The sequence below is a fragment of the Musca autumnalis genome, unplaced genomic scaffold (genome assembly GCF_047663935.1).
Source record: "Musca autumnalis isolate F117 unplaced genomic scaffold, ASM4766393v1 scaffold_1, whole genome shotgun sequence".
Taxonomy (NCBI): domain Eukaryota; kingdom Metazoa; phylum Arthropoda; class Insecta; order Diptera; family Muscidae; genus Musca; species Musca autumnalis.
In genome coordinates, this window is record NW_027411644.1 from 214204267 (window position 1) to 214219312 (window position 15046).

General features: G+C 32.8%; 1 protein-coding gene across 8 annotated transcripts in view; it reads right to left on the bottom strand.

Annotated features, from left to right (window-relative positions):
* The window catches only part of LOC141389060 (glutathione-specific gamma-glutamylcyclotransferase 1), a 43676-nt gene that overhangs the window by 12384 nt on the left and 16246 nt on the right, over nucleotides 1-15046 (bottom strand). For 7 of the 8 annotated variants that reach the window (XM_073960093.1, XM_073960097.1, XM_073960094.1 and 4 more), the window contains one exon: nucleotides 4744-5571. In XM_073960093.1, coding sequence (XP_073816194.1) covers nucleotides 4744-5040 — 297 coding nt within the window. In that variant the 5' untranslated portion in view covers nucleotides 5041-5571. Of the gene's footprint in view, nucleotides 1-4743; nucleotides 5572-5724; nucleotides 5820-15046 lie in introns of those variants that run through there. The other variant, XM_073960095.1, reaches the window with a different exon arrangement.

A 15046-nucleotide genomic window follows, 5' to 3' on the forward strand; every position in this document is an offset into this window, starting at 1 on the left:
TGTATAGCCCCCATATAACCTTACCAACCTGTTTCAGGCATTTTTTAAAACGCTTGCATTTAAATTAATAATGGTGTATGTAACTTATTTTTTTAATAATAGGTGTATCTTTTTACGTGATAATTAGTAATAATTATTACTGATGTTGCAAATGTTGACATTTGTATAAAGGAAAAGTTGCTGAAAATTTTTTTCAGCAATATTTAGTAAGTAAAAAAACACACCTTATTTATTATTATTTTTTTATTTAAATTTGATTTTTATTCACTCGAAGGTGTATTGGGCAGAATTTCCCTTATTTTGATTCCACATTATAACACTAACAAAATTCTCCAGCTATTGTTGTCAATATAAGGTAATTTCAGTGATTAGCAGAATATAGTTTCCATAAATGGTTAATAATTGTATTTTACAACATTTTGTTAATGTGTTGATATCAATTGACGACCCTGGCCTTAGTAACAGTGAAAGTTAAATAATGATTTTTTAAACAACGGGAAATTAATTCCTTTTATGACAAGCATTAAAAAAACAAATATTGCTTTCGCAGGAATTCCCATTTTGTGTTTGTAAACAAAAACATAAATAAGCGAGTCAGCTGTTGAAATGGTGGTTTTTGTCTTTTGAGAAATTCCGATAAGAGAACTTTGGAACTTAGTTACCAAGCTGATTCTTATCGGTCTTTAACAGCACTTTTATAGCTCCAACACAAAGCGTTTGTTAATGGGGTTGGTTGTACAATTTGTTTACCTTGCACAGGTGGCGAAAATTGTCGACAGATTCGTCTTCCTGTCTGCCGTTACGATTTATATGAAAAATAAGTTTAAAAAATCGAAGAAACAAACATAAAATATTTGGTAACATAGGGGAAGATAGGCACCAAGCAATGGTTGTAAGCAGTTGACACCGGCAAACGTAGTCCATGATCGGACAATCTGGACCCGCGAAAGCGGATTCTCTACAGAAAAGATGCCATCATTCATTAGGCTAATGACTTTTATTTATTAATTTATTTCAAAATTCATACATGATACAAAGCCTCAATGGCCAAATAAACGTATCTCAAGACGAAAAACCTGAGTTATAAAATAATAAATTCAATTTAATTTACTTAAATACATTAAAACTTTAATACAAAAAACTTTAACGATTTTACCGCTGAGGACATTGTTAGGAATCCACAAGACTATCTACAAGGAAGCTGCTCGGGTGAAGAATGACTTGATAAGCAAGCTTTTCTGACTAATTACAGCATGCATGGTAGCAGAATTCCGACCACAAACTACCCCTAAATTCTAGGGATCACATTCGACAACATTTTCATATCGTCCACAGTTATCTGCAACAAGCTAAGATGTAGGAACAAGGTCCTCAAGTCCCTAGTATGCAGCACTTGGAGTGTAGATAAAGAAACCTTTTTGACTATATATGTACAGAGCGATAGGTCGGTCTGTGATAAGTGAAACGCGATGGAAAAATATTTAAACCTTTCAGAATACCGTCATGAGAACTGCAACAGGGTGGCTCCTTATGTCTTCAGTGGGCCATCCACATGAGAAGACGAAGATTTCTACTCTACAGCAACATAATGACCTGCTTTCGTTGCAGTACACTGGTGTTACCGCGAGAAAGAAATATCGGTCTAAAGATCGTGGATTCTTTAAGGTTATTTTAAAAAGCAATATCAGTTCTTCGTTTTTAGATTCTATAAGAATATTTGAGAAAGAAATATCAGTCCTACGATCGTGGACTAAAATAATAGAAAGTAATATCAGTCCTACGATCGTGGATTCTTTAAAAATGTTTTAGAAAGTAATATCAGTCCAACGATAGTGAGTTCTTTAAGAATATATTTGAAAGAAATATCTGTCCGCCGATCGTGGATTATTTAAGCATGTTTCAGAAAGAAATATCAGTCCTACGATCTTTGATTCTTTAAGAATATTAACAAACAAATATCAGTCCGCCTATAGCGGATTCTGTAAGAATATTTCAGAAAAAAATATCAGTGCTACAATCGCGGATTCTTTAAGAAAGTCTTAGAAAGAAATATCAGTCCTTCGATAGTGGACTAAAAGAATATAAATATCAGTCATACGACCGTCGATTCTTTAAGAATGTTTTAGAAAGAAATATCAGTCCAACGATCGTGGATTCTTTAAGGATGTTTTAGAAGGAACTTTCAGTCCAACGATCGTGGATTCTTTAATATTGTAGAAAGAAATATTAGTTCTACGATGGTGGACTAAAAGAATGGAAAGAAATATCAGTCCTAAGACCGTGGATTCTTTAAGAATGTTTTAGAAAGAAATATCAGTCCAACGATCGTGGATTCTTTAAGAATATTTCAGAAAGAAATGTCAGTTCTACAATTGCGGATTCTCTAAGAATGTTTTAGAAAGAAATGTCAGGCCTTCGATCGTGGACCAAAAGAATATAAATAAATATCAGTCCTACGATCGTGGATTCTTTAAGAATGTTTTAGAAAGAAATATCAGTTCTACAATCGTGGACTAAAAGAATGGAAAGCAATATCAATCCTAAGACCGTGGATTCTTTAAGAATGATTTAGAAAGAAATATCAGTCCAACGATAGTGGATTCTTTAATAATATTTCAGAAAGAAATATCAATCCTACCATCGCGGATTCTTTATGAATGTTTTAGAAGAAATACCATTTCAACGATCATGGATTCTTTATGAATATTTTAGAAAGAAATATGAGTCCGCCGATCATGAATCCTTTAAGAATATTTCAGAAAGAAAGATCAGTCCACAGATTATGGATTATTTAAGAATATTTTAGAAAGAAATATCAGTCCGTCGATTGCGGATTCTTTTGAAAGAAATGTCAGTCCTTCGATCGTGGATTCTTTAAAATTATCTTAAAAAGAAATATCAGTCCGCTGATCGTAAATTCTTTAAGAATATTTTAGAAAGATATGTCAGGCCTTCGGCCGTGGACTAAAATATTAAAAATAAATATCAGTCCTACGATCGTGGATTCTTTAAGAATCGTGGCCTAAAACAATGGAATGAAATATCAGTCCTACGACCGTGGATTCTTTAAGACTATTTGAGAAAGAAATGTCAGTCCTACGACCTTGGATTCTTTAAGGATGTTTTAGAAAGAAATATTAGCCCAACAATCCTGGATTTTTTAAGAACATTTCAGAAAGAAATATCAGTCCTAAAATCGCGGATTCTTTGCGAATTTTTTAGAAAGAAATATCAGTCCTACGATCGTGGACTAAACGAATAGAAAGAAATATCAGTCCTACGATCGTGGACTAAAAGAATAGAAAGAAATATCAGTCCACTGATCGTGGACTAAACGAATAGAAAGAAATATCAGTCCGCCGATCGTGGATTCTTCAAGAATATTTTAGAAAGAAATATCAGTGTGCCGATCGTAAATTCTTTAAGAATGTTTTAGAAAGAAATTTCAGTCCACCGATCGTGGATTCTTTATGAATATTTTACAACGAAATATCAGTTTGCCGATCGTATAGTCTTTAAGAATATTTTAGAAATAAATATCAGTCCGCCGATCGTAGATTCACTAAGAATATTTGAGAAAGAAATATCAATCCTACTAACGCGGGTTCTTTAAGAATGTTTTAGAAAGAAATATCAGTCCTACGATCGTGGACTAAAAGAATAGAAATAAATATCAGATCTACGATCGATATCAGTCCTACAATCGCGGATTCTTTGAGAATGTTTTAGAAAGAAATATCAGTCCTACGATCGTGGACTAAAAGAAGAGAAAGAAATACCAGTCTCCCGATCGTAAATTCTTCAAGAATATTTTGGAAAGAAATATCTGTCCGCCGATAGGGGATTCTGTAAGAATATTTCACTGAGAAGTATCAGTCCTACAATCGTGGATTCTGTAAGAATATTTTAGAAAGAAACATCAGTCCAACGATCGTGGATTCTTAAAGAATATTTTAGAGAGAAATGTCAGTCTGCCGATCGTGGATTCTTTAAGGATGTTTTAGAAAGAAATGTCAGTCCATCGATCCTAGATTATTTAAGAATATTTCAGAAAGAAATATGAGTCCGCCGATAGTGGATTCTATAAGAATATTTCACAAAGAAGTATCAGTCCTACAATCGCGGATTCTTTTAGAATGTTTTAGAAAGAAACTTCAGTCCGCCGATCGTGGATTATTAAAGGATGTTTTAGAAAAAAAATATCAGTCCAAAGATCATGGATTCTTTAAGAATATTTTAGAAAGAAACATCAATCCAACTAACGTGGATCTTTTAAGAATATTTCAGAATGAAATATAGCTGCCAAGACAAACCAGAGTAGTTTGGGCTCAACTACGCATGTTGCTGAATAGCTAGTTATTCTATGGGCAATAGGAGTTGAAAAATTGGTTATTCGTCTCATGTGGCTTCCAAATTTTTGCTGGGTAGTATTATTGTTGCTGGTAGTATTAAGAATATCGTGCTTTTCCTATTTTTGGAACGAATATTCGACATACGATATCGATCTCTTTACAAAAACTTTCAAAAGGAATGCCAGTCATAGGATCTCGATTTACCTATGAATATTTTTGGTGGGGCCATCAAACTACCAATGAGCATTCCTATAACAACATTTGTAGAAGATATATTATACCTATGGTCCTCGTTATTTGAACATTTTTTTCAAGAGGGCACGATTGGTTCACTTGTTTGTTTTGTTAGGAATCATTAAACATATTTTCATATATAAATCTTTACACTTACCTTATCCACCGTACCGCGATGTGTTGTATTGCCTTGCCAAAAACGACGATTATAGCCTCTTATGTAACCGGTTATACATTTGTCATATTCAAAACCCGGGTACCAGCACAGCGAACCGTAACCAAATACCCAACAGGAAATATTATTTGAGCGATGGCGATTATTATTTTCTTGGACCTCATCTTCGGCAAAATCACCATTCAAAAATAGATTTTCAAAATGTTGAGGTAAATTGTTGTACAGTGCATGAGATGGTGGTGGGAGATGATACTGGTGTAAATTATTATTGCTAGCCATTGTGATGAGGATGCTAGGAAGAATTTGATTTATGTAAATCGCGGGTGTTGATATACAATTCTTCAATATGTGTAATAATAGAAAATGTTAGCTAAGTGCTGTTTTCGATTTAGATGAGATCCTAGTACTGTTGTGGTGTAGCACTCTTTGGCCTTTAAGATGTGTCAATAAACTCTCATTGGAAGACACAATTATTGAATTCACTGTCTGGAGATTCCGTCTTTTGGTTAATTTCTCAAAATATTTTGTTTCCTTTTGTTTTTGAGAGACTTTTGTGAGTCCTTGAAATCCAATGTCAGACATCGATGAGTTTTCTAAAATCCTTTAACAAGTGACAAATTCTTGAGTATTAAAATCCCGGGACACTTGATGCTGTTTTGTCAATTCTCCACATATTGCAATGAAATTTTTTCTGGCACATTTGTCATTTTTCTGTTAAGACTTCATTATTTTTTTCTCGTTTATCTGTTTTTCACTGGTAAATTTAATTCATTTTGCTTGAATATTATTTTTTTAGAATTGTATTAACATCTGTAAATAAATTAATTTTATTTTTAGTTTCTTTGTTTTTTATTATTTAATTTAATTGTTATTTCATTGAAAATTTAAGAGCACACTGTGTTATTTTTTTAATTTCATTGATTATTTTTAATTCAAAGAAAGAGAGTGTGTTTTATCGCCAACCGATCCGCTTGTAAAAAAATGTAGTTCCATTCCCGGCATCTGATCACGGGAAACTGATATGAAAATGTTTGCTCCGAATGAAATCAAAGTAAACACAAACAGAACAACATAGAACGTTTTCACACGATAAGGTTTGCCTGCTCAAAAATGCGTTGTCCGTTTTGGTTCTCATTCGTAAATTGTGTCAGTGTTGAAACAAAATGTGGAAGTAAGTTAACGAAAACGTACATAAAGTACTTTTTTGATAAATTCGTTCAAGAAATATTTTTTATTTAATTTGTATTATACAAACATTACTTCAAGAACATGTTATGATTTTTTAATTAATTTCTTTTATAGTTTTCGTAATTGAGATTATTTTAAATCTTTTGAAAGAAAAATGTTCGAACAGAATTGTTTGTATAAAAGCGGACGAAAAAATCCATCAAGAAAAATTGCCTAATGTAAATCTGATCATGGTATAAGTAATAACTATTTCCTCACATATTTTTATAAAATTAAGAAAGAATGTGTGTGTGCGAAATGTGTAAGAAAAAAAATGTAAACAAATACTCATTTTTGTGTTAAATGCTGTAAGAAGTGACAATACACACATAAACCTTTTTGGTACATTTATGTAAAACCGTACTTCTTTTTGTTCAAAAAGTACGCTTGTATAAAATGACTTCAAAAACGCAACACTAGATGTGAAAATTACGAATAAGAGTCAAAACGGAAACCACGTTTTTAAGCAGTCAAACCTTATCGTCTGAAAACGTTCATACTCGTTTCGCTGTTTTGCGTTTTTTGTGTTTTGTTTTTGTCATGCCTTCCTTCGTTGTCTGCGCCACTAATTCATCTTCTGTGTTTTCGTCGCCAGTTTCTGTATGGTTTTTTATTGTTATTTTTTATTGTCTTGTTGCGCCTCTACTACTAAATAGGCTGGGACTACTATCGCTCGCAATTTCAGCTACACTTATTAGATGGGTCGATTTGATTGATGAAATCGTTTGAGACATAGGTAATATGTATATATTAATACTTTTTCACCAAATTTCAAAGCCATAATGGTCCATTTTGCGAAGAAATATCGGAACCTATCATCGTGAACTTCTAAATTTTTTTTATCATATTTCAGAAAGAAGTATCAGTCTCACGATAGTGGATTCTAAAAAATATGAAAAGACATTTTAGTTCCAGAAATAGAATTCCTTCGATAATGGATTCTTTTAGAGTATTTTAGAAAGAAATATCAGTCCTTCGATCGTAAATTCTTTAAGAATATTTTAAGAAGAAAAATCAGTCCACTATCGTGGATTCTTTAAGAATATTTTAAAAAGAAACATAAGTTATACAATCGAGGATTCTCAAAGAATATTTAAAAAAGAAATATCAGTCTTACGATTGCGGATTCCTTTAGAATATATAAAAAATATCAGTCCTACGATCGTGGATTCCATATGAAAATTTTAAAATGATTGATAGTGGATTCACAAAGAATATTAGAAAAAGAAATATCAGTCCTACGTTCGCGGATAACTTTAGAATATATAAAAGATGTCAGTCCTACGATCGTGGAGAAAGAAATCTCAACGCTACGATCGTGGATTCCACAAGAAAATTTTAAAATGAATGATAGTGGATTCTTTAAGAATATTTTAGCATGAAATATCTGTTCTACAATCTTGAATTCCTTAAGAATATCTTAGAAAGAAATATAAGTCCTCTGATCGCGGATTCCTTTAGAATATATAAAAAATATCACTCCTACGATCGTGGATTCTTTAATAATATTTTAGAAAACTATTAGCCCCACGATAGTGGCTTCTTTAAGAATATTTTAGAATGAAATATTAGTCCAACGATCGTGGATTCCTTAAGAATATTTTAAAAAGAAATATCAGTCCTACGATCGTGGATTCTTTAAGTATAGTTTAGAAACAAATATCAGCCCACGATCGTGAATTCTTTAAGAATATTTTTGAATGAAATAATAGTCTAACGATCGTGGATTCTTTAAGAATATTTTTGAATGAAATATTAGTCCAACGATCGTGGATTCTTTAAGAATATTTTTGAATGAAATATTAGTCCAACGATCGTGGATTCTTTAATTATATTTTAGAAACAAATATCAGCCCCACGATCGTGGATTCTTTGAGAATGTATTGAAAATCAATATCAGTTTAAAAAGAAATATCCACCAAACGATCATTTATTCTTTAAGAATAATTTAGAAAGCAATATCAGTGGATTCTTTGAGAAAAATTTAAAAAGAAATAATTGCCCTGCGATCGAGGATTCTTTAAAAAGATGTATACCATCAGCCTTTAGGCTACAAATATTTTTGATTCGACCAAAAATGTGCCACATCGAAATAACGGTTTTAGACCCCAAGTATGTTTGGACGAAATTAGTTTCAGACAATTTGGAGTCGATTTAGCCATGTCCGTCCGTCTGTGTGGCTGGTGCGCACAATAACTATCGAACCGTTGTTCTTTTTTCGGGTTGATGCATGAAAGTAACATGAAATTTAGTTTTAGACGAAAGTTGTTAAAAGAAGAAATATTCTACATAAAATTTCACTATAAGTCCCAGAAGAAACTATATATCTAAGGTAAATATTTTGTTAAGAAAATGACGTTACAAAATTAGATATTATAGGTAGAAATTATTTAAAAACTTTTAGACTCTTAATTAAAATTCCATACTGAGTCAAAATCTCCTAAAATACCGCAATTTTTGGGGGTCGTGTCAGAAGAAGAAATGTTCTAAATCAAATTTCATTATGAGTGTCTGAACAAAACAAATTTGTAGCTATAATATTTAACATCTCCAGAATCTTTCGTTTTTTATATATGATTTAGAACCATATTTTACTGTTTTTATTCACTTTTTCGTTATCTGCGGTCACAAAAAATATTTTGTTGATGTTTTTCATAATTCTTTCAGAAGATTATGTGAGCTCGTTTTTTTGAATATCTATGGTGAATATATATAGGGAAAATATTGATAACCCAGATCGGACTTTGTAAAATTACGTATTTCAGTACTAGTCCGGTCAAAATAGACATTGAAATAGCAAAAATTCCCACAAAGCTGAATTTTGGTGGAGAGCTAGGGTTTGCCATTAGAAGCAACGTCCTAAAAGTCCCCATCGATCCCATGTGTGCAAAAAAAAATTATTCGGGGTCAAAGGTCAAAATTTTAGGGTTTTTAGGTTTTCGGATTTATTTTTGGAAAACGCTTGATCTAATCAAAAAGTGACTAAGGTAAATATTGTAGACAGAAAAATTATCTACAAGTTGAGATATAGCTGTTCTAAAAAACACATGATTTTTATGCACTTATAAGGGAAATATGCACATATTCAGACGAACCGGCTAAAATAAGCGAAGTAATCGGGTCTGTCCCCCAAAAATATATATATTTTCTTGAAGAGCGAAGTTATAGCTATCTTCTAAAAAAAAATCCAACAAAATCGGAGTCTGTTTAGTAGAGTTATTCAATGTTAGAGTCATTTGATGGAAAAATAGCCCATTTAACACACATGTGTAATTGTAAGCCCAACGGGAACGACCCCAACGAAAACTCTCCGATTTTTTTCAAGTTTTGTCAGAAGGTAGGGTTTGTTGCGCTGATTACGGGAATGTATAATTTTCAACGGTTGCGGATCCGGTTGGCCGGATTTTCGAACCGAAAGTCCAAATTTAAAAACCGGGTTAGACCCGGTTCTACTGAACCGATTACTGCAAAGTGGATATCGTTTGAAAGCTTACGGAAGTGTCTAACACATAGTGTCGTTACTTTAACCGGTTCGCCTCATAATGTACTTATGCGGCTAATTTTTTATTTGACCTTTAGATCGAGATATCTCGAAAATGGTAAGTCTTTTTTAAGAATCATAAGGACCAATCTTGTAGACAATTATTGAATCTACAACTTTTACTTTAGCGGGCTTTTGCTAAGTATTGCCGTTTTTGAGAAAAATTAAAAAAACTGAATAATGCCTCAAAAAATGACCTTTGACCCCGAATAACTTGTTTTGCACACATGGGATCGATGGGGACTTTTAGGACGTTGCTTCTAATGGCCAACCCTAGCTCTCCACCAAAATTCAGCTTTGTGGGAATTTTTGCTATTTCCCCCTTATACGCATGTCTATTTTGACCGGACTATACTATAAACTAATATAAAGTCATGAGGATAAGTCATAGGTTCCTGATATTGTATGTGAAAATACGGGGATAGTCTACGGCTATTGTCCAGTGAATATATATCTGACCTACGAGTCCTAACATCCATGATTTTGCTACTTCTGCTCTGATAAAATTGACTGAATTAACCCTAGAAACTGACATATATGTGTGTATAATGAACGATCATAAAAAATTTAGTTAAGATATGACTAGTTACTTCGATTTCAAGGGTTAATTCAGACAATTTTATCAGAGCAGAAGTAGCTGTCATCATTATAGTATTTAGGACCATGCCAAAATCATGGATGTTAGGACTCGTAGGTCAGATATATATTCACTGGACAATAGCCCTAGACAATCCCCGAATTTTCACATACAATATCAGGAACCTACGACTTATCCTGACGACTTTATATTAGTTTATAGTACTGAAATACGTAATTTTACAAAGTCCGATCTGAATTGTCAATATTTTCCCTATATACATGTATTCATCATAAATATTTCAAAAACATTTGGGATCGAGCACACATAATCTTCTGAAAGAATTTATTATGAAAAAACATCAATAAAATATATTTTGTGACCGCAGGTAACGAAAATGTGAATAAAAACGGTAGAATATGGTCTTAAATCATATATAAAAAGCGAAAGCTTTGTGAGATGTTAAATAGTATAGCTACAAATTTCTTTTGTTCAGAGACTCATAATGAAATTTGATTTGGAATATTTTTTCTTTTGACACAATCCCCAAAAAGTGTAGTATATTAGGACATTTTGACTCAGTATGGAATAAATTTTAATTAAGAGTCTAAAAGTTTAACAAATAATTTCTACCTATAATGTCTAATTTTGTAACGTCATTTTCTTAACAAAGTGTTTTACTTAGATATATAGTTTGTTCTGGGACTTATAGTGAAATTTTGTGTAGAATATTTCTTCTTTTGAAAACTTTCGTCTAAAACTAAATTTCGTGTTACTTTCATGCATCAAACCGAAAAAAGAACAAAACAAATTTTTTCAAAAAATATTTGGGTGTTTTGTTGGCAGCATTGATGTATATATTTTCTTGATATATATTGTAAATACATATTTCATTTAATCGGCGACTTATATTGAAATTTGATGGAGAATATTTTTGTCTTTGACGTCTTCTATCTAGAATGAAGATTAGTGGGACAAAACTTAATAAACTCAGATAAAGTACAACATTAACCCTAAAACGTGATTTTGCTTTTGGCAGAATCCTGGCGTTTAGGTACGATTTAGAGTTTTGGTGTATTCTGGGACCTATAGTAAAATTTTATGACAAATAATTTTGAAGAATATTTTGATCTGATACGATCTCATTTTAAAGGACTTTTTTAACGTTTTTGAAAAAATTGACCAAAAAGACCCCTTTATTGACTCGCATGAGGGTTAATTTTTTCCATAAAAAGATACCCCGCATTGTTGTCCGTAATATTGCCAAAGACACTTTATACCTAAAATGCAAGGATTCAAGGAATCTGATGTAGAATATTTGAAAACCTCTAGAAATGGGCGGAACTTGTCACGCCTATTTAGGTTACTTCTCGACGTAAACTTTCAAAACGTCGATACACGTGTCTCCTTTTTTTCGGTCCTCTTTCATAATCTGTGCGGGTTTTATTGTAATTTTAAAAAAGTTCAATTTTGTTGTACAGTGTAATAAAAAATAATTGTAGAGAATCGTCTACGAATGGGGAATTACTCGCGTGGGCGAATTTTATATAACAATTCGCTAAAATATCGCCGGAAAGAAGCGCGGAAGAATAATCTGATCAAATCGTCCAACAATCTTCAAAATGTTTGCAGGGTACACCACTGCTGTAAAGAATGCCTAGTTTGTGTTGTTTTACATTTTATGACGGCAATTTAATATTTATTTGGTGTTCATTGTTTGACTAGTTTTTTGCGGATTTTCTAGGATTTTGTTTTGTTCAAATAGTTTATCAATTCAGAGTGTGCGTTTGAACGTTTTCAAAGACCAAATGGGTTTGTATTTGAAAATTTGTGATAAGTGTCAGTCAGTCGTCTCATTTTCAAAGTAAGTGGTTTTAAATTAAAGGGTGGGCGGGGTAGGTAGGTTATTTACGTCGTCCATCTTGGCATGGGGTGCTATGTTGACGTTGAGAAAAACCATGAGAGATCATGCTATGAGAATTTGTTTTTGGGTATGTATGGGCATAGTTTTGCAAAATGTAAGGCAAAAAAGCCGGCATGTGATGTTCCAATAAATTAAATAATTTATGCTATAAATAATTTATATATTATTAAAAACATGCGTAATAGTACGTTTATATATAACCAGGTTTAACAAACCCACTAGGTTTCAAATGTCAATTCCATTGCTTATATTTGAAATAAATCCTCATAAAGAAGGTTAACCCTGCATAAAGCAATAATATAAACCGGCTACAAGCCTATAAGGTTTGATAATCTACACACACCCGTTACCATATTTCTGGTTTCTTTCTGCCAGGACACTATTCTTTTGAAACCATTATTTGTATTAAACTAAAATTAATTTATATGTTAGTCAAACATCGTTGACACCGCTCACTGATCGTGATATGCCTAGAGATATTAGTGTATACCACCTACCCACTGGGTATGAATACATTTTGCCTCGTTTTTGTGGTCAATATCTTTTTGCAGTGTTTGGAAGGCATTCAAATTAATTCTTTGTTTTGGTTTTTAATCAATTTTACGAGTATATAACTATCCAGTTCAGTTAATTTATGTAAAAATCTTAATTAGAAACAGGTTTAGGGTATACCGAAAACGTATTTGCAACGGAATTGTATCTTAATTTGAAAATAGATTTGTTTAATTGTATTTTAATGACATTCTCAGAGGAAGAAGAAGTGCAGTGTTTTTTTACAAATAATATGCCATTTGAATGTCTATTGTCTTGTGAATTTCTTGTTGTGGTCTTGAATTTATTGTTTTTTTATTGTAGAAAAATACTTGCGAACATCAAAATATATGTGTGTATATATTTTTATACAAAATAAAACAAACGAGAAGAAAAAAAAAACAAGAGAGATGGACAGGCCGACAATGTGATACCCTACATAGTAATATGGAAATGGTTTAAGCAGTTATCAGTGTTTTCAATGCTTCAAAACAAATCGAAAGAACCTGGAACTCTGTAGACTGAATTGTCACGATGGCACGTGTTAACATACTCCGATTGTACTCAAACTTTGGCAATCTTAAAATCTAACAAAACTAAACACTTTAGGGGGGTGCCGCATAAAAAAATTTGACATCGGTTTTTTAAAAGCAAACTACTCCCCATATAAACTCTTTTAAAATGAATATTATCTGTTAAAATATTGTGCTCCTGCAAGGAATAAGAAGAAAAGGTTAGTAATTTCATGAACGAAAGAAAACTGATTATTCCTAATTAATTCAATACAGTTCGTGGCGAAGGGTATAAAAAGTTCGGCCCGGCCGAACATTACGCCATTCTTCATTGTTGACATTCAATTTTGTGCGTAAGTTCAAGGTATCCTTATCGCGATTTTAAATGAGAATGTGAGTGCGTATGCTAGTTAGCCACGCGCGTCTGAAACATAATCATATATTTTTATTTTATGATTTCTATTTTTATATTTACAACAAAATTTCAGAGACAAAAAATACAACACAAAGATTAAGAATAAAGAACTTTGGTCGGTTTTTAAGCCTTTTTAATGCCCTACATTTAGTTTTATGTATCTTTACGGTATTGTCATTGTAATGGAAATCGTTAACAGTAGTTAAATCACATTTTGCTTCAGCAAGTATGTATGTATACATATTTGTATTTTTCATATAACTTCTACCTCTTTAGATACCATAATTAGAATAATAATCTTTTAGTGTAAACAAATTTTCTATAAGTAATTTATTTGATTTATTCTTTCCTAACTGTTATACGTAAGTGGTTTCTCAAGTGACTCTCATTTAGATAAGGCTTTAGCGTAGGTAGTGCATAGTGCGATAAACTAACCAAATGACAGAATGTAATAAATGAACAAAGCAAATACTGGAAAAAGCGGTCTAGGGTAGTGGAGCAAACAGAAGTACTCATTACCATTTGTATCGCCAAAACGTGTTTATTAGGTAAATACATACATACACACATTTTTGGAAAAGTAATGTTAGCAAATATTAGCCCGTGAAATTTTATTGAGGTGCTTGGGCAAATTTAATTAAAAACAAGTGTGGAGGAGTTATAGTCGTAACGAGACCGACTATGTTATACTCTACACCAATTTCCCTGTGTGTAAGCTTTAACGGAGAAATGGAGGCAAATACATTGCCAGATTTACTCAGCTCGTCGAGCCATTGAAGGCAGGGACCTATACCAACAAATATCAGGCGGAAAGTTCTATACCTTCAACGAAGACTAAATACCAAATTTCAGCCATATCGGTGGGATATTAAGGTCACAACCTTCAAAATACCGAAAATCGGGAGGTACCGTTCTATGGGGGCGATATATGAAAGCGTGGACCTATACCGACAAATTTCTGGTGGAAAGTTTGTACCCCAACGAAGACTAAATGCCCATTTCCAGCCATTTTAGTGGGATATTGAGGACACAACCTTCAAAAGTCCGAAAATCAGAAAATACCCGTCTATGGGGGCTATATGAAGGCGTGGACCCATACCGACAAGTTTCTGGTGTAAACTTGTGTACCTCAAACGTAGACTAAATACCAAATCTCAATTATACCGGTGGAATGTTAAGGCCACAACATTCAAAATAACGAAAGTCGGAAGGTACAACGTTATGGGGGCTATATATAAGCCAACAAATATTAGTTGGGAAAATTTATATTCTCAATGAAGACTAATTGCCAAATTTCAACCATTTTAGTGGGATATTGAGGCCACAACCTTCAAAATACCGAAAATCGGGAGGTAGCTTTCTATGGGAGCTATATGAAGACGTGGACCTATACCAACAAATATCAGGTGGAAAGTTTTACACCACCAACGAAGACAAAATACCAAATTTCATCAGTTTTAACGGTATATTGGAAAAAGTGGGCGAGGTCGGATGTTTTGCCTCCAAATAAGTACATAGGATCGGAGACCGAACGCATATTTATTTTTGTACATTTTTG